General features: G+C 40.1%; 1 protein-coding gene across 7 annotated transcripts in view; it reads left to right on the plus strand.

Moving 5' to 3' along the window:
• The window catches only part of TGFBR3 (transforming growth factor beta receptor 3), a 301,195-nt gene that overhangs the window by 232,877 nt on the left and 42,190 nt on the right, over positions 1–26,128 (plus strand). For 6 of the 7 annotated variants that reach the window (XM_040360043.1, XM_040360045.1, XM_040360046.1 and 3 more), the window contains exons 11-16: positions 1,787–1,933; positions 5,405–5,578; positions 8,319–8,618; positions 13,228–13,345; positions 24,217–24,255; positions 25,658–25,765. In XM_040360043.1, coding sequence (XP_040215977.1) covers positions 1,787–1,933; positions 5,405–5,578; positions 8,319–8,618; positions 13,228–13,345; positions 24,217–24,255; positions 25,658–25,765 — 886 coding nt within the window. The remainder of the gene's footprint in view (positions 1–1,786; positions 1,934–5,404; positions 5,579–8,318; positions 8,619–13,227; positions 13,346–24,216; positions 24,256–25,657; positions 25,766–26,128) is intronic. The other variant, XM_040360049.1, reaches the window with a different exon arrangement.

The following is a 26,128-nucleotide window of genomic DNA, read 5'->3' on the forward strand; positions in this document are numbered from 1 at the left end:
TTCATTTCAATGGGCTGCCGTGCCTGCATTTCTTTTAAAAAACGTGACTGCAGGGAAATTGCATACATTTTTTTGACTATGTGATTTCCCTGTGGTTCCCACACCCGCACAGGCACTGCGATTGGGTTGCCATTCAAAATAAATGGTAGACTCGCAAGTTTCGGCAAAGCAGTGTGTTTTCACACCGGGTGGTTGCGGGTTTCACTATGATTCCCGCACCTGCAGCCACGTGCCAAAGTGTGAACCTAGGGTTAGGCCGGATTCAAATATGTACAATGTGGTAATGCTTAGTAAAATGTTACTGCAATGCACAGTAACACACAATATACGATACTGTGACATGCTATTCATTTTGAATAGAGATCCAAAGCACCACAACACATATGCAGTTTAACCCTGTTTCACATTGATGCTACTTCGAAATCGCACTACTTCAAGTGGATTTCAAAGTAGCAAGGTCAGCGCGATTTCAGATAGACATTTGTGTGGCTTCATGCACAGATGTCTTTTGAAGTCGCACCTGAGATTGGCAAAAGTAGGAACTACTTTTGCAGATCGGCACGGCACTGCAAAATTGGTGTCCCAAATGGGACCAATGTAACTATGTATAAAATGTGTACCTGGAAATTCTTCTATTAGGCCCCTTTCACACTGGGGTGTTTTTCGAGCGTTATTGGAGCGTTATTCAAGCGAAGCCTCATCTGCAATCTCAATGTGAAAGCCCAAGTGCTTTCAAAGCCCTTTCACACTGCCAGCGCCCGAAACGTTTTAGGGCGTTTTTGCAGTGCCTCAGTGTGAAAGGGTAAGGCGTTTTTACAGCGCTTTTCAATTCATTTCAATGGAAAGGGGCGTTTTTGGAGCGTTTTTTTCTGCGCCCAAAAGCTGCTTCAAAGATGCTGCTTGCAGGACTTTTCTCAACGCTCTGCCAGTGCAACGCCTCAGTGTGAAAGGGTAAGGCGTTTTTACAGCACTTTCAATTCATTTCAATGGAGAGGGGCATTTTTGGAGCGTTTTTTTCAGCGCCCAAAAGCTGCTCCAAAGATGCTGCTTTCAGGACTCAGTGTGAAAAGGTCCATTGAGATGCATGGAGAGCGTTTTATGAGCGTTTTAATAGCACTATTTTTAACGCTAAAACGCTGTAAAAACGATTTAGTGTGAAAGGGGTCTAAGTGACTGGGAATTGGCTTCATCCGTATAGAAGGTGTTCAGTCACACACATATGTACAGCCTGCAGGGGCGATGTCAACAGACACAGAAAAATCGCTAAAAGCTACATATGTCTTATGAGCCACGGATGGGACAACATCACTCAGCGCTCAAAGCTTTATCACTTAGCTTAGTAAGACGTGGTTTTGAAATGACCTTCTTCTAGGCCAAATTTTCTATACTGCCCATTCATTGGTCTATAAAACAAATCTCCTGCAATTTCTATATTTGAGCCTGAAATAAAATCCAAATCCTTCTCTTGACATAAGTATTGTTCACACGATAGGGCAGCTTCCTCCCCAGAGCTCAATCCGAATGTATAAAAAACACATGTTCCTTTTCTCTTGCTGGCTTCATAGTTTCCACATGCTCCCAAACAATCTGTTTTTCCTATGACCTTGCCTGTTGGTCATTTAGGTGCTTTGTTTGTTTGTGTGGAGTTCCCCCAATATAAAATGAGCATGCTCAATGGAAAAGCAATCAGTTAAATGCAATCTTTTAGTCAGAAAAAAAATAAAAATTGTATGCTTTTATTTTTTTGAAAGCAGTCACGCTGACAGCTTTTCCTGTGATGTTCCAGATTGTTATACAGCTATCACCACCCACTGAGGGAAGTGGCTGGCCTAGCGATTACGAGGATTTGGAATCTGGCGATAGCGGGTTTCCAGGAGACACAGAGGAAACTGAAATAGGTCTTCCATACTTGAAGCGTCCTGAAATTGTGGTGGTATGTGTTTTTCAGGAAGACACAAGGAGCGGACTTTCCAAAAACCTATTGTAGCTGCTTCCCTTTTGAATGTGTTCTTTATTAGACCCATATTATTAGACTCGCAAGCCTGAGATGAAAAATGTGAGCGGCCTGGCCCGCCAATATTTTGCACATTCATATAGTGGTTGAATAGTGGTTCTTTGAGTTACCAAGCGTTATTGCAAGGTCTAGGATGTGGTCATTATGATCCCTGCCACTACTGTGTTCTGAATACCTGGCAAGGTCTATGTCCCTCTTTTCTTCACCGTTTTTCATCTTTGGGGCTCCTTTACACCTTTTTTTTTTTATCGGACCCCTAAAAAACGTGTTTACTTGATTCAAAAAGGGCTCGTTTACACTTGATTCAAAACATGGCTTAAAATGTTTTTTTTTTTTTTAAAGCTCTCTTATGCCGCGTACACACGATCGGTCAAACCAATGAGAACGGTCTGATGGACCGTTTTCATCAGACCAAACCGATCGTGTGTGGGCCCCATCGGTTATTTATCCATAGGTTAAAAAAAAACAATCTTGTTTTAAATCTAACCGATGGATACCTAACCGATAGAAAAAAAAACGATCGTTTGTAGGCATTTCCATCGGTTAAAAATCCATGCATGCTCAGAATCAAGTCGACGCATGCTTGGAAGCATTGAACTTCGTTTTTTTCAGCACGTTGTTGTGTTTTACGTCACCGTGTTCTGACACGATCGTTTTTTTTCCATCAGACCGTTCTCATCGGATGGACTGATCGTGTGTACGCGGCATAAAAGTGGTTTTAAACCCACTTTGGGGGAAAAAAAACTAACACCTGCAAGACAAAAGCATAATGAGCGAGTATGCATATGTAGTACTCACCTGAGATCGAAGCCCTCGCTGCGGGGCCCGTACACAGCACCGGCCGGCAACATCACTCCCTGGGGTTACCTCCGGGTATTGCGGCGCCGGCGCTGTGATTGGCTGGAGCCGCGATTACTTCACACATGCTCGAGGGAGCCGCCGGTAACGGCACAGTCTAACTGAAGCTTCAGTGCGCATGTGCCGATGACTTTGGCACATGCAGACACAGGGAATATCTCCTATACCCTGCAGTTTTAGGAGATATCCATGGTAGCTACAGGTAAGCCTTAATATAGATTTACCTGTAGCAAAAAGTGTGTTGTAAGTGTTTACAACCACTTTAATGCCAGTCAAAGCTCCTGTCACTAAATAAAATGGTTAGCTTACAGTCCTGTTTACACCTTGCGTTTGCTTTGCTTCGGCTTCGCTTCAAAAATTATACCTATGGTGTTTTAGTGGTGCTTTAAAGCATCTTCAAAGCCTCCATAGAAGTCTATGGCAAAGCTTTTGAGAGGCTTTAATTCAGCTTTAGCTTAGTTTTGTTTTGGAGAAATTGCAGGTATGAGATATCAACACACACAGGGCTAGATTCAGAAAGAATTTACGTTGGTGTATCAATTGATACGCCGCGTAAATTCAAAGCTGCGCCGGCGTATCTTCTTTCTGTATTCAGAAAGCAAGATACGCCGAAATTTGGCTAAGATCCGACTGGCGTAAGTCTCTTACGCCGTCGTATCTTAGTTGCATATTTACGCTGGCCGCTAGGTGGCGCTTCCGTCGATTTACGCGAGGAATATGCTAATTAGGTAGATACGCCGATTCAGTAACGTACGTCCACCCGGCGCATTTTTTTACGTCGTTTACGTTAGGCTTTTTCCGGCGTAAAGTTACCCCTGCTATATGAGGCGTATCCTATGTTAAGTATGGACGTCGTTCCCGCGTTGAAAATTTGGAAAATTTGACGTCCTTTGCATAAGTTGTTCGCGAATAGGGCTGTACGTAAGTTACGTTCACGTCTAAAGCATTGACGATTTGCGGCGTAATTTCGAGCATGCGCACTGGGATTCTTTCACGAACGGCGCATGCACCGTTCGTAAAAAACGTCAAATACGTGGGGTCACACTAAATTTGAATAAAACACGCCCACATCATCCACATTTGAATTAGGCGGGCTTACGCCGGACCTCATGCGCTACGCCGTCGTAACTTAGGGCGCAAGTTTTTTATGAATACGGAACTTGCGCCCTAAGTTACGGCGGCGTAACGTATCTGAGATGCGTTGCGCCAGCAGGAAAATACGCCGGGCTATCTGAATCTAGCCCACGCAGGTTATCTGCCAAGCTTCAACAACGCTTAACGCTTAAAAAGAGCATTACTGAAGCTTCACCTAAGCATCACCGAAGTTTGATCGAAGCACCACCAAAGCATCAAAAACACATCATAAAAACATGTTGAAGCGGTAGGCACTTTAATGTATGTTGAAGCCGAAGCAAGTGTAAATGAGCCCTAAGGGACAGACAACAGTATGTGTGCATCAGAATATCAGAAATGTATGTCTGTGAATAGCAGCATCAATCTCAGTGAGCACATAGTAAATTGCTTTTAGTTGCGGTGATTAAGGTGTTTTAATTATTGTGGTCTATGACCATTTTTATCTATTATCTAATAACTATAGAAAAGAGAATATTAAACTGTTGCCATTACTGATGGAAACTCCTCTCTCCGTCATAGGTGTGCTGCCTGTTGCATTAGGGTGTGCATCCCAAAGCTCAAACACACGTGCATTTCTCTGCAGTCTCAGCTGCACAGGGCAGTAAATGAATGGGAAGTGCTCTGTGCTGAGTGGCTTCCTGTTCATTCACAAACTGGAGTATAATAAACACAGTTTACTATGCTTCAGTTATGAATGAACACAGTGAGTGTTTTGGCATGAAGGGATGTTACTTGTAAATTCTGTGTGCTATAAGAAAATAGTATGCCACTGAAATGAAAAATACAGATTTATTCAGTATATATTGGGAAATACCCACTTTTCAATGTATGTAATTTTGTATTTGGGATTTGCTGTGTTCCACTCTCCATTCTTTAAGGGACAGACCAAAAATGAGTGTCATTTTCAGTACTAAATTCTAATGCGTGATATACAAAAAACAAGCCATCAGTATAAAGCAAATTTGTTTTCCATTTATGATGCATGAAAATTAGTAGATTATATGGGTGAATATACAACACAACACTGCAAATCTATAGGAGCAGCAATTGATGTATGTATTAAATTACCCTAATTGGGATATCTTGGCACTGTTCACAGTTTTTCCTACTCTGGCAGCTTCTCCACATCCCTTAGTTCTTAAGAAAGGTTCTCTATGACCTGAAATGATCATTGCTGACGTAATGCCAGTACAGAAAAATGCCTGTGGCAGATACCATGATTAACTAATTAATTTGTTATAGATAATTCCTTATATACTTATAGAAGTTTACTCTATTAAGGGCAATTTTGCAATCCAGAAATTAATAAATAATCTGGAATGTGTTGTATTTGTGCTAAAAAAAGAAAAAAAAACTTTTCTACTTTTAGTAACTAATATTCTTTTCTTGTCTTTTTAGTTTAACTGTACAATGCCGCAGGATACTGCGTCCCCCTTTGATCTCATCTTTGCTCATCCAGACGCAGCAATAAACAACGTTACATTTAACATGGAGCTTTATAAAACAGATCTGTTCCTTACACCATCTCAGAACTATTTCTCAGTGGCTGAAAACGAACATGTTTATGTGGAGGTAAGCGGTTAGCCTTATGGGAATCCCAGAAAGCTAGTAATGCAAAGGTACAGACACTTTTATTGGCTGTGTCACTTTAAAAAATGTTTGTATTTTTATACAAAATTGTTAATGACTAAAATTATGTTTATTAAAATACTAATGGGGAGATACACAAATGCCATTAATGCTGTTATATGTGTCCATCTTTTTGGGTACTAATCAACCATTGCCATAGATATCATTAGAAATAGGAAAGAGTTAAACATTCTGATTTTCAGTACTATGACAGCAATACATTACAGAGTAAATGTCGATGCTCAAATGTGGTTGCACAAGTATGTATTGAGATATCCATCACAATAAAGAAAAGTACAAATGTAAAGAGTGTACATAAACAGAATGGGAAGCCTAGAAACATTCCAAAAAGAACTCTCTCATATGCAGCAGTTAGTTTTAATTAGATGAAATATCAAGTGACCAACCCATCTCTCAATTCATGATTTTGGCCATTTTGATGTATTATCTGCAGTTTGGGATAGGGGGGTATAGAACTGGCAGCCTTGCGTATTGCGTAGGTCATTCTTTGACCGTTGATGTTTTGAGCTAGAGACCACCCTGGACTGATAAAGTAATTCTTTGTAAATATTAGGTGGTTCCGGAGATGGGTGGTGGTGTTTAACTCCCTTTTGGAGCTATGGGCTGCTACCCTACTAGTATGAGTTGTCACTTCAGTGGGTAAGATATTTGGATAGGGATAAAGGAGCACATAATTTCTGCCACACTTGATGGAAGTATAATCTTTAGTATTACTCGACAATTGCTCTCACAAGAGACCCATGTACCACCGTGGAGCCATGCTTCTCCGTCTGCATCTACCAGCAGCCCTGAAGAACAGGGAGGCTTATCATCTGAAACACGTTGGCTCGATCTGCACACTTGTTATTTTCAATAAAAGATCAATGAAAGATTGTAATCCTTCCATCAAGTGTGGCATCACTCCAGACACCGGGTGCTTCTCTCTCCCTGTCCAAACATTTCTGATCATTGTAACTGAATGGATGGTTTACCCTCAACTCTTGTTCGGGTGACGGCTATAACATTTTGTATTTTCCTTAATTTTCTGTCTTGCTTGCAGTAGTCACCAAGAAAAATAGGGAATGACTTTCTCCCCACTAAAAAAAATATATTTTGCCTTTTATATATCCTTTAAACAGAGGATGTAAAACACTGATCTTTACTACTAATCACCCCTCAACTTCAACTTCAATGTAAAAAGGAAAACTACTACACATTTTCATAGTGTCCTACAACACTGTGATCCAGCTTTACATGCAGGATTGCTTCAAAGCCCAACTGAAATTTGTTCACAAACGTATTTGTCTAAGCTAGGCGTGCAGCAGAATGGTAACTGTCTAACTTTTTTAATGTTAGTAAAACGTAGAGCTTTATACTTGGCAGGAAGCATTAGCATGCTGGTTGTAGAGCTATACATTTGACTAAGCAGGGGAGGGAAAGTCATATATTTTATATACACTTGCTGAATATCTTGACTGATAAATGGCGTTATATTTCGGATTGAGATGTTAGAGAGTTAAACCATCTGCCAATTTCTTATATCTCTCGGGGACTGTTGGTAAAATATGTGCATATTGTGGGATTGTACACCTGCAATGGCCATCGCCTACTGGATGTTTAACAATTATTTTATCCTAGGCCTCATTCACACTTGTGTGGTTTGGTATGCGACTTTGAACATCAAACTCACATGACAAGTTGAAGCCCATTCTTTTCAATGGCACCTGTTCAAATCAGTGCGACTTGAAATTGCGATTGTAAAAAGGTGCCTGCACTACTTTTGTGAGACTTTTGATGTGACTTATATTCGTTAAGTGTAAAGTCAGATCAAAGTCACACCGAAAGTCACACTGAAAGCAGGCAGATGTGAGAACACCCCAAACTTCTAGGTGGACAGTGTTTATGGTAGGGAGATTTTTCTAATTATCTGAGACATTAACAGACTCGGCCAACCTGCCTCCAAAAAAATTAAAATATCACATTTGGGAGGACTGACCCTTTTACAGTTAAAGGGGTTGTAAAGGTAAAAAAAAAAATCCCTAAATAGCTTCCTTTACCATAGTGCAGTCCTCCTTCACTTACCTCATCCTTCGATTTTGCTTTTAAATATCCTTATTTCTTATGAGAAATCCTCACTTCCTGTTCTTCTGTCTGTAACTACACAAAGGGATGCAAGGCTTTCTCGCTGGTGTGAAGAAAGCCGTTTGAGGGGGGAGGGGGCGAGCAGGAGTGTGTAGTTACAGCCAGAAGAGAACAGGAAGTGAGCATTTCTCAGAAGAAATAAGGACATTTAAAAGCAAAATCGAAGGATGAGGTAAATGAAGGAGGACTGCACTAAGGTAAAGGAAGCTATTTAGGGGGGAAAAAAATTACCTTTACAACCCCTTTAATTAGTGATGTGTTTTAACATACTGTATTTTTATAAACAATTTGCATCTCAAAATAATTACATCCTAACACAGTTTCTAACAGAAGGGTAATCACGTGCATTTCTTTTAAGTGCCTCTGCATAAAAATATGAATATATTAGAAGAAAAACCAAAAGCAATTTTGTTGAGCGTGATCCCGGCAAGAATAAAAATTCTTTTAAGTACAATTCTTATATTGACAGAGATTCCACTGTTGATTCTTTATTTAAAATAAATATAAATGCCCTAATATTTTACTTCTTTAAATTTTTAAGGTCTCCTTAACCAAGGCAGAAAAAGATCTGAGCTTCATGATCCAGACGTGTTTTGTTTCTACTTCCTCCAATTCTGATTTGCTAAGCGATTATACAATCATAGAGAACATCTGTCCCAAAGATGATTCTGTCAAGTTCTACAATGTAAAGAAACTAAACTACCCTAAATCACAAGAGCAAACAGAAAAGAAACGCTTCAGCTTCATGTTTAAGTCTATGTTTAACACTTCTCTGCTCTTCCTGCATTGTGAATTGACCTTATGCACAAATAAAGACGGAGAGATGGATAACCTACCCAAGGTGAGATTTTGGATCTTTTATGCAATTTGTTTTTGGAGCTATTTAAATAGAACAAGCCACTTTTTTTATGGATCCACTCCAAGGTCAATGAGCGATTAGTAGAAAAAACTGACAGTTCAGCCAATTTCCTACACTCTGCAGTCAGGCTCAAAGATAAATTTGCTTTTAGGTATTTTAGGAACTATTTAAATAGGTAGTGTTGACTATTTTTAGTAGTTAATGACTTTTAAGCATCTTGTTAGATGTTTAACAACTCCATAAACAACAACACCATAAAATTTATATTTTTTACATTATGATGTCTGATGATGTCTGGTGTGATAATTTGTGTGGCTTGTGAGTATGAGGATATTGTTCCTTTGTTTTTCCTGTGATGCACCTTCTATGCTGTCTACCTACCATTGGTGGAAGCTACACCCTTTTATTTAATTCCCCATGGGACTGAGCGCATATAGCACTTGGCCCTGTTCTGATCGGTGGTCGTTGCGCATTAAAAGTATATCTATGTTAATATTGGCTAAATCTCCATCCTAGTTTGATGCCAAATTTATGGGTATTCCTGTGGTGGGGGGTACAATCAGCACCCCACCCTCTCTAAGCTCAATGTTTACTATTATAATTAAACAAGCAGTGCTGTAGGGGCTGTGTGATAGACCTGCCAGCTGCTAGTAAACATGATACAGGGCTCCGGCAGCTCTATCACCATGTCAGCGCTGCTTGTTCATTCGTAAGAGTAAAAGATCATTCAGCTCTGCCAGGGCTGTGTATGTTTACAAGCTGCCGCAGTAAGATCACACAGCCCCACAGTGGTGGATGATTCTTTATTATTGTGAATAAACAGGCAGCACCCAGAGAAGCAGCTGGCACTTTCTACGCTTAAGCTGTGGACTGTTCCTCAGCGTCCTCGCCTCCAAAGCAAGGCTGTAGACCCTGCACTGGACTTGATGACATCAGAGGACCTGCGACCGCTGGACCATTGGTTACAAGAGGCTGCAGGGATTGATCTTGCAGTGCAGAGGGAGCCTACGGGGATTAGGTATGTTCATATAATCTTAGGTATGTATAATCTTCTACACCTAAAGAAGCATTTAATCTATGCAGTGTGGGGACAGCCCCACAGCAAGAGAACAGTTTTAATTTCCCTGGAGTTTAGCTTTAAAGTATATCTTAATGAAAACTCAAATATATTATATGTTGCAGCTTTACCAGTCCATAGATGTGATGGCTGCATTGGTTTTATATATATATATATATATATATATATATATATATATATATATATATATATATATATATATATATATATATATATATTTATATTTAAGTACAGAAAAATACCTGTTGATCCTCCCAGAAATCCAGATGTTACAGTATACCCCAGCTATGGAGATGAGAGTAAACTTTGTTTCTGTAGGACAGGAAGTGTGTTGCTGTCAGAATCACCCAGTGAAAATAAGAAAATAAGCCTAATAATAAGGTGAAACTAATATATCCACCACATCCAATGATTAGTACTCTGTATTATTTTACAAAATATTGCTTTTAGGTGTAGATAATCTCTGAGATTTTGCTAAATGTGTTTCGTTATTTTTTGGAGTAGGTGTTAGTGGTATTAGTGGTAATTGCACATCGTAGCTGCTTGCCTCTTGACATGGCACTTGGCCTTAATTATCAATGTAACCCAGGCTGTGAGCGTTCATTGCATTCCTGAAATGAGCATAGACTGTGTGATAATAGTAAGAAAATCAGATTGTGTTTGAGGGTAGTGTGGAAAACCACAGCAATTCTGAATGCATTTATCTCAAGTGGAACGTCCATGCTACTAAACTGAAGTATACACGCTGACAATTATGTGTCGGGTTACTTGTGTTCAGAGGTGTGTTTTGCTTCATTTTCTTAAGCTAGAGGGGTTAGGATTTAATACCATGCTTATTCTGTGCTTAGGTGGTCATTTGTTCACGTGTGACCTGATTAGCCTACAGTCAAGCTTTCTGCAGAGCTACCCATAAACTATAAGATTGTATCAATAGAGAGGGTAATGGTGGGAAGTTGGGAGTTGTGCTGGTTTAGGCGAGGAAACAGCATCGGTCCAGATAGGGTTACAAATCAGTCCAATCACTTGTTCCGTCTGATGGTGGTCTGCCATGGACAATGACATCTCAGCTCAATCTGGTTGAAAATGGATCAGATGATTTTAATGTCTGTGGGTACCCTTTGTCTTAAGAATCTAAGGAAGCTTTTCTCAACCTTATCAACACAGGGGGACCCTTAAAATACCTTTCTAGTCTCAGGGAACCCCTGCAAAAAAAACTCTCTATCCACAACTCATGATACATTAGTGTGATGGTCAGCGAGAAAAATGCCCCTTGCAGATGTGGACATTGAGAAAAATTACCCCCTTAAAGATAGTTTATAAGATTAATTGTGTCAGTGGGAACTTATCTAAGAGTCAGAATTTGCTCATTACTCAAGAAACCCATAACTACCTCTAGAGGAACCTTAGGGTTCCATGGAACCCTGGCTTGAGAAACCGTGTTCTATTGGTTCCAGAACACAGGATGTTACTAGGTAAATAATACACACACAATATCATTATATATATATATATATATGCTTTTTTGTGGATATTCAAGAATTTCATCCCAACTTTATATTCTACCTGAAATATAATGTACAGTTATGTTACTGTCATGTTTATTGCCTACAACGCTACTCTTTATTTTCCTTACTACTTCAACAAAGCTGTCAGGCCATTCCTGATGTAAATACATATTACAGGTTAAATATTAAAGGCAAATTCCACCTTATACAAGCAATAAATACACAGTATATTTGCAGGAAAAAAAATGAATGTTTTGTTATTATTTGTTTGCAAATCGGTAAAGCAACAATGTGGATCCCAAGTGCAATGCCAGGATCCTGCAGGCTGTTCCTCCATCTGTGCTTTTAAATATGAATCCACAAACAGGGGGCCATTGAGGAGTTGCCAATTCCAGTAATAGTATAACACAAAAGCAAATTCCCCCAAGATAAGATAATATTTAGGAAAATATAACTGTTTGTTAGTCACCACATCCCAAAAGTATATAGAAAAATATGGAAAAACCCCCTCAAGGGTGGGACTTTGAAAGTGACACAAACAGGAGTATGTATGTATAAAAGTGTAAATTATTTATTGATAGTATACAAAAAATCATCACATGAAAATCATGAATTAAAAAACACATGAATGGTGTACAAATCCAGATAGTTCTTGCTTAAAGGAGTTGTAAAGGAAAAACATGTTTTGCCTAAAATTAATGTCTGCAAGGTAGACAGACAGAATAGTGTAATTAAATTAATTGTAAAATGTAATTAAATTCCTTCATCTATATCACCTCCGGCATTCTAGCATTCTAGTTTCTGTTCTCTCATTCACTTCCTGGTTTGCATCGTTCGTTCATGTAAGAAATACATTTCTCAGTATGCATTGCGGCACGCCCAGTAATTCACACCTCCTTGAAGTCTCTAACACGTAGAGAGCGTCCTGCCACACAGATGTAGTTTCCAGAAGGGGGTGAGCACGTTACTGACCACCGCAGTAAACCCTCCCATCACGGTGGTCAGTAAAATCAGACAAGCAGGAAGTGAACAGAACAGAGAAGAAATAGAGCAACTTCTGAGCAAAAACGAACAATGAGGAAGTAAAAAGAGGAATGTCTGCAGGTAAAGGATGCTTATTATGAAAAAAAAATCCTTTACAACCCCTTTAATTTGATGAAAAGAAGACCACTCTATGTCAAACCCAAACGTTTTTTTTTACCTTCAAAGTCCCACCCTTGAGGGGGTTTTGCCATATTTTCAAGATAAGAATTTAGGGATTTTTAAGGCAACACAAATGATGAAGGATATGAACGATATGCTTGACTAAAATTATTATTTAATGAAAAATATAAAAGTTTATAACTCCATCTGTGTGTCCATACCAAGGTATAACATTTAAGTTAAAGAGCTGGAGGAAGTGATAACCATGCTTGTGTGTCATTGAGAACTACAAGTCTGTATTCCGCAATGGTAGTTCATTCATTCACATATCTCTGAATGAACGATGAAGGTCCCATTTGCACCCTGTTAAACCCTAAATAAGGGGTGTAACATGTAACATGGTGCTAAAGGTGGAGTTGGCCTTTAAGATCCTATGTAGTTCTTCATGCATGTGTTTAAAAAAAAATTACAAAGATCAATAGAATTTATGTGTAGAGTGTTGTTATCCACATGGACCCATCTGTTTTTTAGTCTAGGACCTAACACAATGAAACATTTTAAGCCCTATTTATTAAAAATAAAGTAGAACAGAAAACGGAAACAAAAAAGAGAGGCCATAACCACTCATGTTTCCCTGAAATATATCAAGGCTTCTGATTGGTTGTTATGGGCTAGGTGATATATGGTATACTAAGGCCTAACTTTTTTTGATTATGTATATGTGGCCACTTTGGATACAAATGATTCTTGTTAACAGTACAGACTCTTTCAGCCTCACATATTGTACCAGGTCAGTCTGACAGTCTTTGAAGCTTGTAAAGATACTTGGCGCATCCCGACCTGACCCTTCATACTTGTGTTTCAGTGCATTCCTCCTGATGAAGCCTGTACATCTCTTGACAGCAGCATGATACTAGTAATGATGAACAATAAGAAGTCATTCACAAAGCCGCTAGCGGTGATCACAGAGGAGAAAACGTCAGGTAATACAACATATTCCCAGAATCACAGGGAATTTATTTATTTTTTATCTAAATTTTCACTGAATTCTTCATGAACTGTTCTTTATGAAAGATATGTTCTCACACAACTCAGCTGTTACAGGCAATTGTATACACCAGCGTCCTGTGCAGACGTTATAGGATGGTATAACATGCTTAAAATATTTGGGCCTTAGGATTTAGCTTGATGTAAACAATTCAGTACCAAAGATATCCTTAAATGGGGATGTAATTGAATTTTTCAGAGAACACTGTACAAGGGCAGTACATTTATTCACTGCACAATGTATTAGTCTATAAACTAGAGCAAGGGTTGATAATTATCACACATTTAATCAGTGGCGGCTGGTGAAGTTTTATGATGGGGGGGCGCAATACCCCGCCCTTCCACATTTGGTCCCTCCCACTTCTCATAAGCCACACCCCTTATAGAATCCACCACTCCGTCCCCTGTATTCCACTCAATGTCAGGAGCAGTGGCGGCCCGTCCATAGGGGCGCCCGGGCGCCGCCCCCCATCCCACAGTCAGTAAAAAAAAAAAATATATATATATTTTTTTTTTAAATCTGTCCCTTGAAGAATTTTTTTTTTCCCAAAAAAGGGCCTTATTGGCTCTATGTCCGCGCGCCGGACGCCGGGAACAGTCCTGTAGGAGTAGCGCCACGTCTGTGCAATCACGGGATTGCAGACGCGGCGCTACATTGGCACAAAAAATATGCCTTTGTGGCGCTCTCCATCGCGCCATTTGCTTCCGGCGCGATGGAGTGTATAGTTATGGCCGGGCGGGTGCATACACTGTCTGTGTGCACCCGCCCGTCTCTGTGCTGAGTGTGCTCGTTCCGACGTCACTTGAAAAACAGGAAGTGACGTCGGGTCAGCTAGAGCTCAGTGCGCCCGACCGTGGACGAGGTAAGCTTGCCTGTCTCTACTTCGGCGGCCGCTTCACAGCTGCATCCAACCCCTCCCGCGATTTCGTATTCGGCGGCCGGCTTCCCCCCCCCACCCCCCCGCTTATTCAAAGTTTTTTTTTCAATTGATTATTCGGCGCAGGATTACCAGAGACTGCGGACATACTGCACATGATTACCAGAGACTGCGGACATACTGCACAAGATTACCAGAGACTGCGGACATACTGCACAAGAGTACCAGAGACTGCAGACATACTGCAGGAGATTACCAGAGACTGCGGACATACTGCAGGAGATTACCAGAGACTGCGGACATACTGCAAAAGATTACCAGAGACTGCGGACATACAGCAGGAGATTACCAGAGACTGCGGACATACTGCAGGAGATTACCAGAGACTGCGGACATACTGCAGGAGATTACCAGAGACTGCGGACATACTGCAGGAGATTACCAGAGACTGCGGACATACTGCACAAGATTACCAGAGACTGCGGACATACTGCACAAGATTACCAGAGACTGCGGACATACTGCACAAGATTACCAGAGACTGCAGACATACTGCAGGAAATTACCAGAGACTGCGGACATACTGCAGGAGATTACCAGAGACTGCGGACATACTGCAAAAGATTACCAGAGACTGCGGACATACTACACAAGATTACCAGAGACTGCGGACATACTACACAAGATTACCAGAGACTGCGGACATACTGCACAAGATTACCAGAGACTGCGGACATACTGCAGGAGATTACCAGAGACTGCGGACATACTACACAAGATTACCAGAGACTGCGGACATACTGCACAAGATTACCAGAGACTGCGGACATACTGCACAGGATTACCAGAGACTGCGGACATACTGCAGGAGATTACCAGAGACTGCGGACATACTACACAAGATTACCAGAGACTGCGGACATACTGCAAAAGATTACCAGAGACTGCGGACATACTGCACAAGATTACCAGAGACTGCGGACATACTGCACAAGATTACCAGAGACTGCGGACATACTGCAGGAGATTACCAGAGACTGCGGACATACTACACAAGATTACCAGAGACTGCGGACATACTGCACAAGATTACCAGAGACTGCAGGAATTACTTGTCCTGCGACTTGGGACTTAAATGTTGCATGACAAGTCGTACCCCATGATTTCCAATGAGAACCGTTCATATCTGTGCGACTTCAAAGTAGTCCCTGCATTACTTTGGTCCCACTTTGATGCAACTTGAGGTCCATAGACCTCCAGAATACACAGGCATTGCTTTAAGTCACATCAGAATTGCAGTAGAATTGTGCAACTTTCAGACTGCATTAGCCTGAAAGTCGCAAGATTCTGCCACAATTTTTTGGTGCGATTTTGCAGCGACTTGAAGCAATGCCTATGTATTCTGGAGGTCTATGGACCTCAAGTCACATCAAGGTGGGACACAAGTAATGCAGGGACTACTTCAAAGTTGCACAGATATGAACAGTTCTCATTGGAAATCATCGGGTCCAACTTATCCTGCAACTTTCCAGTCCCAAGTCGCAGGACAATTTGCAAGCGGGGGGTGGGGTGGTGTTGACGGCCGATATTTTCCCTGCACATTAAGTATAAAAAAAGTTTTTGTTTTTAATAACGGGGGGGAGGGGGGGTGGGGTGGTCTGGTGGGGTAGTGTTACCGCCCGCTATTTGTGCTGTAATGAATTTTTACATAGAAAAGAAATGTTGTTAATAAGTGGGTAAATGAATTATAAAAAAAAGATTTTTTTAATAACCGTTATTGGAAAAATCTTTTTTTTATAATTCATTTACCCATTAATTAACAACATTTATTTTCTATGTAAAAATTCATTACAGCACAAGTAACACTACAGCGGGCGGTAACACTACCCCACCAGACCACCCCCCCCCCCCCCCCCAGTTATTAAAAAAACAACTTTTTTTATACTTAATGCTAAATTGAATCAAATATAAAAAATAAACTGTTAATAAGCTTAATATATTTAACTAATATTAAATAAAAAAAAACATTGTTTGGGGGGGGGGGGGGGGGGTTGTTGCCTGGCATTATTTTCGCTGAATATTAAAAAATATTTTTAAAAAATATTAAAAAATATCTAAAAAAGAAATTGGATTAAGCAGGGGGGGTGGAGGGTGGATGCCAGCCGCCGAATATTAGATTAAAAAAAAGACTTTGAATAAGCGGGGGGGGGGGGGGGGCCGACGAATATTAAATGCAAAAAAAAAGACTTTGAATAAGCGGGGGGGGGGGGGGGGGGGGGGTGCCGCCGAATAATCAATTGAAAAAAAAACTTTGAATAAGCGGGGGGGGGAAGCCGACCGCCGAATACGAAATCGCGGGAGGGGTTGGATGCAGCTGTGAAGCGGCCGCCGAAGTAGAGACAGGCAAGCTTACCTCGTCCACGGTCGGGCGCACTGAGCTCTAGCTGACCCGACGTCACTTCCTGTTTCTCAAGTGACGTCGGAACGAGCACACTCAGCACAGAGACGGGCGGGTGCACACAGACAGTGTATGCACCCGCCCGGCCATAACTATACACTCCATCGCGCCGGAAGCAAATGGCGCGATGGAGAGCGCCACAAAGGCATATTTTTTGTGCCAATGTAGCGCCGCGTCTGCAATCCCGTGATTGCACAGACGTGGCGCTACTCCTACAGGACTGTTCCCGGCGTCCGGCGCGCGGACATAGAGCCAATAAGGCCCTTTTTTGGGAAAAAAAAAAATCTTAAAGGGACAGATTTAAAAATTTTTTTTTTTTTTTTTTTTTTTTTACTGACTGTGGGATGGGGGGCGGCGCCCGGGCGCCCCTATGGACGGGCCGCCACTGCATTTAATATAGTAGCTTTATACTATTTATATGATACAGTGACATAAATGTTGCACAGTACCTGCTGGCGTAGTGCCAAGAGGGATTTATTACTGCCAGATTGTGTCATATAGCTGTACATAGTGTGCATATGGAGTAAAAGCAGGGCACTCAGTAATTTATAGCAAAAAAATAGAACTCTGTGCAGTTTGCTGCAAGGTGATCTTGGCTAACAAGTGGATTGGATGCATTTTATTATTGAATTAATATAGATTTACAATTGCAACATCTGCATGGCTAAATGCAGTGTATTTTTTAAATGGAAAACTTATACATACCATGTAGGGTAGATGGATATTTAATAACTTCAGCCCTGGAAGAATTGGCTGCCCAATGACCGGGCCATTTTGTTGCGATTAGGCACTGCATCGCTTTAACTGACAATTCCGTAGTCGTGCAAAACTGTACCCAAACAAAATTGACATCCTTTTTTTCCCCACAAATAGAGCTTTCTTTTGGTAGTATTTGATCATCTCTGCGACTTTTATTTTTTGCGCTATAAACAAAAATGTAGCGTAAATTTTAAAAAAAAACCACAATATTTTGTACTTTTTGCTATAATAAATAGCCCCAATTTTTTAGGCCAATATGTATTCTTATACATTTTTTTGGTAATAAAAATCACAATAAGCGTATATTGATTGGTTTACGCAAAAGTTATAGCATCTACAAAATAGGTGATAGATTTATAGCATTTTTATTATAATTTTTTTTTACTAGTAAAGTCGTTTTTTAAGATTTTTATTGGAACTGTGACAATATGGCGGACACATCGGACACTTTTGACACATTTGGGACCATTGGCATTTATATAGCGATCAGTGCTATAAAAATTTACTGATTACTGTAAAAACGTCACAGGCAGGGAAGGAGTTAACACTAGTGGGGCGATTAAGGGGTTAATTGAGGAAAGCTCTGACATCTGATTGGAGAGAAGGGACCCCGCTCCCCTCACACTGCACACAGGAACAGAGCTGAGGCTGTCAATCAGCTGGAGGTCCCTCCCCTGTCACCATTGTTCTCTTGGTGTCAGGAAAACTTGTCAGAAGTGATTCATGCTGATAACAAAAGAACGAAGCAGCAGACAAAAGTGACACATGGTGCTCTTAATTGAGACAAGTATACACTATAAAGGGAAATGCTTTGTTCATATTTAATGTCTGAGTTTTACAACCTCTTTAAAGGGGTTGTAAAGGTTTGTTTTTTTATTTTCTAAATAGGTTCCTTTAAGCTAGTTGGTTCACTTACCCTTTCCTTTGATTTCCCTTCTAAATGTTTTTTTTCTTTGTCTGAATTTCTCAATTCCTGTTTCTCCTTAGTAAGCTTGCCCCCATCCTCCGAGCCGTTCTGGCTGGGGGTTAGTCAGCCAGAACAGCTTACTGAGGAGGAACAGGAAGTGAGAAATTCAGACAAAAAAACAAAGAAAAAAGAAAAAAAAACATTTAGAAGGGAAATCAAAGGAAAATGTAAGTGAACCAACAATGCACTAGCTTAAAGGAACCTATTTAGAAAATAAAAAACAAACCTTTACAACTCCTTTAATTTCTTAGAGGATTTACACTGTTTTAGATATACTATATATGTGAGTGCAAATTGACTATAAATAATCATATTAATGCATGTGAACGTTTTAAAGCTTTTTTTATAGGTACAATGGAACCTCGTATTACGAGCATAATCCGTTCCAGGAGAATGCTCGTAATCCAAAGTACTCGCATATCAAAGCGAGTTTCCCCATTGAAGTCAATGGAAACAAAAATTATTTGTTCCGCTTTGACTTTAATGGCATGTAATACCGCATGTGGCCAGAAGTGGGGGGGGGGGAGAGCCTCGGAAACACACAGAAAGGCCTGAGGACAGCTCAACTGACCTTGGCAAACCTCGGAAAGGCTCGGGAAATTAGTATTTCCGAGCATTTCAGAACGGTGCCCCCCACCCCGCCTGCTGTTACTTTATGCAAATTATGACTTTTCCATTGAAAGTCACATTACATTAATGGACCAATAGGGGAGCTCGAGATATGTGCATTTAACTTCATGCAACTTCTCTCTGTTTCTGATGGTTCTAATATGCAGTTTTCACTGAACGCAACCTCAACTTATATCACTATATATTCACTATATATTCTGTTTACTTTACATTAAGCTCACCACATTTGAATGTATATGTTTAAAACTTTAGAATGCTTTTAGATTTCTTTGAAAATGTTAAATACACTGTGGTTACCATGACAATGAATATCGCTTTGTAGATGGAAAACTTTTTTAGAGTTGAAAAGTTAGCCATTATATTCCCAGGAAAGTATTTACACACAACAATAGCATGAACACATCTCTCTGCTAGTGGGGCGAGATTAGCGGTGTTGCTGATCGCCATGACATTTAGTGATAACAGTGAACAGGAAGGAATGTAACTGTGTGAGATAGTTGAATGCAAACATATCTGCATGGAAAGCTTTATCTCACTGCTCGGCAGGATTATGCAAACCTTTAATCTACATTAGCTTAAAATCTGTGCTATTTTCTCATTCAGTTATTACATTTAGTTTTACTACTATATCAGAAAAATGACCCTCATGCCTTGTACACATGATCGGTTTTCCCGGTGGTAAAAAGTTAGCTGGGAAAACCGAGGGGAAAACCGAGAACCTGCTCGGTAGCTTTTTCCCCCTACACACGGCCGGGTTTCCCGGCAGGAAAACTGCCATGAGAGCTTTGGTCGGGAAACCCGGCCGTGTGTATGATCCACCACAGTCTTTTCCCATAGGAAAACTGCCGGCTTAAAAACCACTGGGAATCCCAGCGGGAAAAAAGAGAACATGTTCTCATTTTTCCCGGCGGTTTTCCTGTCGGGAAAACTGCGATGGAGCATACACACGGCCGGTTTTCCCAGCCAAAAGCTGTCATGGCAGTTTTGCAGACGGGAAAACCAGTCGTGTGTACGAGGCATCAGTCTGTCCAAACATGGCAGTATTTCGGAGGAGGTCACTGTCGAGCCTCGTACACACGACCGAGGAACTCGACGGGCGAAACACATCGTTTTGCTCGTCGAGTTCCTTGTTAGGCTGTCGAGGATCTCGCCGAGCCAAATTTCCCCATTACCGTCGAGGAAAAAGAAGACATGCTCTCTTTTTGGCTCGACAAGGTCCTCGACAGTTTCCTCGTCGAAAAGTGTACACACGACCGGTTTCCTCGGCAAAAAAAAACAAAACAGCAAGTTTCTTGCTGGTTTTTGCCGAGAAACTCAGTCGTGTGTACGAAGCTTAAGAATACATCTCTGTGTTATAAAACAGCTATTGTTAGAACATGTTACTGTATAGGTAGACAATGCTGTCCATCTTGGAAAATGTACAGACGTTCTTGGAACATAGAAGACGTTACCTAACACAATCACAACCCTTTGATAGGTCATAGTTAGGAAAATATATGTCGCCAGCACACCAACAAGCTTGTTTCACAGTGAAAAATCTCTTTATATGAGCACATGGAAAAGCAACATTTCAGGACCATGCAGAAACCCTTTCTCAAGCATGTGGTCATCTTTTATGGTCACGCTGAAAAGCTCCTTTTTCAGGACCACACAGGGATCCTTTATCTGTGGTTATCATTTACGGCACATTAAAAAGCCACCTTTTTGGGAGAGCACAGCAACCCTTCCTCAGGCATGTGGTCATTTTTTATGATCATATTAACCACTTAACCCCCGGACCATATTGCTGGTCAAAGACCAGAGCACTTTTTGCAATTCGGCACTGTGTCGCTTTAACTGACAATTGCACGTGCGACGTGGCAAAATTGGCGTCCTTTTTTTTTCCCCACTAATAGAGCTTTCTTTTAGTGGTATTTGATCACCTCTGCGGTTTTTAGTTTTTGCGCTATAAACAAAAATAGAGCGACAATTTTGAAAAAAAATAATATTTTTTTACTTTTTGCTATAATAAATATTCCCCAAAAATATATAAAAAAAAAATTTCCTCAGTTTAGGCTGATACGTATTCTACATATTTTTCGTTAAAAAAAAATCGCAATAAGCGTTTATTGATTGGTTTGCGCAAAAGTTATAGCGTTTACAAAATAGGGGATAGTTTTATGGCTTTTTTGTTAATATTTTTTTTTTACCAGTAATGGTGGCGATCAGCGTTTTTTTTTTTCGGTACTGCGACATTATGGCGGACACTTTTGACACATTTTTGGGACCATTGGCATTTTTATAGCGATCAGTGCTATACAAATGCATTGGATTACTATAAAAATGCCACTGGCAGGGAAGGGGTTAAGTATGTTCCCTGGGTGTGTTCTAACTGTAGGGGGGGGTGGACTCACTAGAGGAAATGACTGATCGCTGTTCATACATTGTATGAACAGATGGTCAGGCATTTCTCCCCTGACAGGACCGGGAGCTGTGTGGGCACGCGCACGGGAGTCTGGTGCGAGCGGGGGGCGCGCATGCGCTCCTCCGGCGACGCGCGTGCCCCTATTGGCTGCTGGGCGAGGTGACGTATAGCTACGTGCTCTCGCCCAGCAGAGCCGACCTGCCGCCGTATAACAGTTATACAGCAGCTGGTCGGCAAGCAGTTAAAAAGCAACCTTTTCAGGAGCATGCAGAGACCCTTCCTCAAGCATATGGTTCTCTTTTATAATCTTGTGGAAAAGCAACATTTTGGGACTATAAGGGGAACCATTCTTAGGGTATGTGGTGAAGAAGGGTTCGTGCATGGTCCCAAAATGTTGCTTTTGTATCTTATCATACAAGAATAAAGGGTTTTCCCATTGAAACAAACTTGCTGGTGGCATATATTTTACATCAGGGCTATGCAATTAGCGGCCTCCAACTGTTGCAGAACTACAAATCCCATGAGGCATAGCAAGACTTTAACAGCCACAAGCATAACACCCAGAGGCAGAAGCATGATGGGACTTGTAGTTTTGCAACAGCTGGAGGTCCACTAATTGCATATCCCTGCTTTACATGTTGGAAGGCATGGCCAGTCGGGAGTCATTGCCGCATCCTTTTGACCACATGATTGATTGTAGTATGGTGTGCGAAAGGAATATATGCTTTTTATATAGTGTATGTTAGAACACACTCTTCAGCACATTCACCTTATGCATGTGAGAATGTCACCCTCTGTGAAGGCACCAACCCTTTCGTCAATCACTTTTTTAATACTAATAATTATAATAATATTAATAAACAGAGTTTGTATGTACAGCTCATATGGAAGTGTTATACTTTGGTGATATTGCCCGTTCTCAGTACAGGTCCAATTACATTTTTCAAAAGGAGCTACTGGGGTTAGTACCAACCTTGAGAGAAGATTATAGCAGTATCCATAAGAAATACAGTATACTGTTTTTGACCATGGTATTTTTGGTCAGTTTGCAAACATTGGATTGGACACCATATACATGTGGTGTTTGTTCAATCACAATTCTGTGAACTTTTAATTTCTTAGATTACTTTTGAAGGACTTTTGAGAACTCTTTTATCACAAATTGTGTGCTTCCTTATTTTAAGTAGTATTTAAAAAACAAACATTATACTGTTTTTTTTTTTTGGTGTGAGGTATGCATCATTCCTAATTACTATTTAAATTCTTTATATAAAGGCACCTAGGGGAAACTGGTATATAAATATACTGTGGATTATGAATTCAGTTGCTACTCTGCAGCGGGTTTCCTAAGGCCTTGCTCTCGCTGGTCCTGGTTGGCACTGTACCCTTGTGTCACATGAATCTGTGCTGTATATTTTTTCTCACATTTTACAAGCCTGTGTATACTGTACTGAAAGTGCAGAGTAAATATTCCCTCTACCTAAACAATGGGTTCAGGTAGAGGGAATATTTACTCTGCACTTCCAGTACAGTGTAAGGCCGAAACAACTAATCGATTAATCGACAACTAATCGATTATGAAAATAGTAATTGATTAATTTCATAATCGATTAATCGGCCAGTAACATAATGAGGTTAAAAAAAAAATTGGCCCTTTATAGTACAAAAAGACCAAATCGCTACTGTAAATATTACTTTCACTGTCCCACAGTAAAAAAAATGAACCCCTTACAGTAGAGATTATTTGCTCTTTTTGTACTATTTTTTTTTTTAACCCCATTATGTTACTAAACGTCTCAGGCCTGGGTCACACCTTTGTGCTTTTTGGTGCTTTTTTCAGAAACACACTAAAGTTAATTTACATGGTTTCCTATGGGACACGTTCACATACATGATTTTTTCAGCTGCTGCGTATTTGGAAAGGGTAAGGACTTTTTTTTTTTTTAATGCAATATACTTATATACAATATAATATACTTCAATGGAGAAGCTGAAGAAAAGCATGTAATGCGTTTTTGCTGCAATTTGTGTTTTTTAATCTGCCCAGCAACAAATTGGCCAAAAAAATATATAAAAATGCAAATCGCAGCAAAATTACCTTTTTTTTTTTTTTATGGTTATTGACCAATTAATCGATTGATCGAAACAATAATCAACCAACTAATTGATTATGAAAATAATCATTGGTTGCAGCCCTAGTACAGTGTCAGTTAATGTCACTCAGAGGATAAGAATATCATCAGCTATAGGGATTTTTTTTTTTACCATTGCAGCCATATGGGGAACATGAATTCCATTCAGCAGTTAGGCTCACTATGCATCACAACCATATGACAGATTGCAGCTGAGAGTCTATTTTGTTCTATGTGCCTTGGGTTTCAACCCTTTTTAAAAAGTGATTGAACAGAAGCACATGAAAACATATGTACTGTATAGCTATATTTTTATACTGTTTAACATATGGCAGTGTGAAAACATGTATACAGATAAAACACATACAGGTGTCATCATTGCTGACCTGTTAATCCTTTTATGTTTAATTTGCAAATTTGCTCAAAGTGTAAAAATGTTTTGCAGTTATGTAAAGGGTAATAATAACTTAGGTTTATGCTATTGCATGTAAATGTGTATAAGTTTAATATTTATCAATTAATAGTTTAATAAGTTTAATATTTATCATCATATTTATTTATTTTTTGTTTTTTAAACAGATACTCCAATCAATCCAAACCGTCCAAGTTTACCCCAACGTAAGTGATATTATTATTTACATTCATTATATCGATCAGTTAATAATGGGGTCCAGATTCGTCCTTTGTCTATGCTTGGCTGTCAGCTATAAAATGCAGTTAGAACCCAGCCTAGATTTTCTGTGCACTTTTGGGTCGATCAGTCATAAATGTTTACATTTGGCTTTCTGACTTTGCCCATCTTGAGTAAGGGTAGGTGATTCATGTAGCATTTACTTCCTGGAATCCATCTGGCTTTAGCTCATGCATGTAGACAGGGGTGTGTGTTTAGCCAAGAAAATCCCTCCTCCCCTCCTGAAGCCCCCTGGGGTGTATGACATCATTTGCCTAGGCCTGGAAACTGGGAAATGTAAGAAAAAATTTTGAAACAAGTAAATATGATATACATTTTCCTATCTATTTACTAATGCTAGCAGGTCTTATTTGGAAGGGATAATGGACAGCACCTTGTCTGGATATTAGGCCTCATGTAGAAAACTGGAAGGAAAGTATCATATTTGCCCTTGGCCATCAGTCATATGCTTCCTTTTATTTTTAACCAACACCGGAATTTTTTTTAGAATCTAATTGGTTGCTGAAATTAACACCACAGCTTTGCTTTTCCTCCAGATTTTCTACTAGTTCCATTGTGTTTAAAACAAAGCAGCCTCCTGATGACTGCTTAGCTCCATTGACTCTGTATTATTAGACTATTACGGATATGCCATTTAAATAAATAGAATGAATGCCCTAAAGGTTTTGAAATAAAATAGAAACACACTTGGATATCGGCAAAGGGTGTCTCTCTGACTTATTCAACTAAAGGAAGTGTATTTTTTTGTCTGGATTTAATTTCAAACATACACGGCGATGCCAAATTTTGAGAACAATGGATTCTATTTCTGTGATTTTGTGTCCTTTGCCTGACATCACTTATTTCCAAGCGGTTCCGCTCTCCACCTACAAATGGGAAGAGGGCCAAGTAGGTTTCATAGGTTACAGAATAAAATTGGCTGGAATGGTAGTACACATGTAGGAATAAGTGATATTTCCCTAAATCTTAGTAATACTGTCAGTACAGCATTTAAAGGCCATTGCAGTTAAGTGCTTCTGCAAAAATCAATTTTTCATGGTGCTGAATTTAGACATGTTCCGAAGGCCCTGATCTCTCTCAGCTATGTGGGAAGGGTTTTTCTACCCCAGAGTATGTCGATCTGCAAAGAAAAAAAACAAAAACACAGACACATGCTGGTATGAAGCCTATGATTTGTTGACTTTGCTGGGAAATGTGAATATATAGAACAGCTAGTTCATTGTGGACTGGTCAGATGTGTAGCCAGAATTAGACGTTGGAGATGTTTTTAAAGACACTCTCTGTGCAAGACTTTGTAAATAATGTCAAATTTGTTTTCTGTTAACATAGCGGTTTTCTATGGCCTGGACACCCCAACTGTTGTCGGAATTGCCTTTGCAGCATTTATAATTGGTGCCTTATTAACGGGAGCCTTGTGGTACATCTATTCTCACACAGGTATGTCCTTACTATTAAGAATATTTCACTTTACAACTTAAAGTTTAAATAGATGTATATATACACTAGAGCTTTAAAAACTTGCCAAAAGGCTTCGATTTAAATGTATTTAGGTAATGCAAAAATCAGCTGATCAAAACCGATATCTAATGAGTTACCTTTGCAAAGCAGCTGGCAAGAATGGTCAATCTACCTCAAAAATGTATATTCAATGTAATTCGGTGATATGCAATTAGCGGACCTCCAGCTGTTGCAAAACTACAAGTCCCATCATGCCTCTGCCTCTGGGTGTCATGCTTGTGGCTGTCAGAGTCTTGCTATGCCTCATGGGATTTGTAGTTCTGCAACAGCTGGAGGTCCGCT

The sequence above is a fragment of the Rana temporaria genome, chromosome 7, assembly GCF_905171775.1.
Source record: "Rana temporaria chromosome 7, aRanTem1.1, whole genome shotgun sequence".
NCBI lineage: Eukaryota > Metazoa > Chordata > Amphibia > Anura > Ranidae > Rana > Rana temporaria.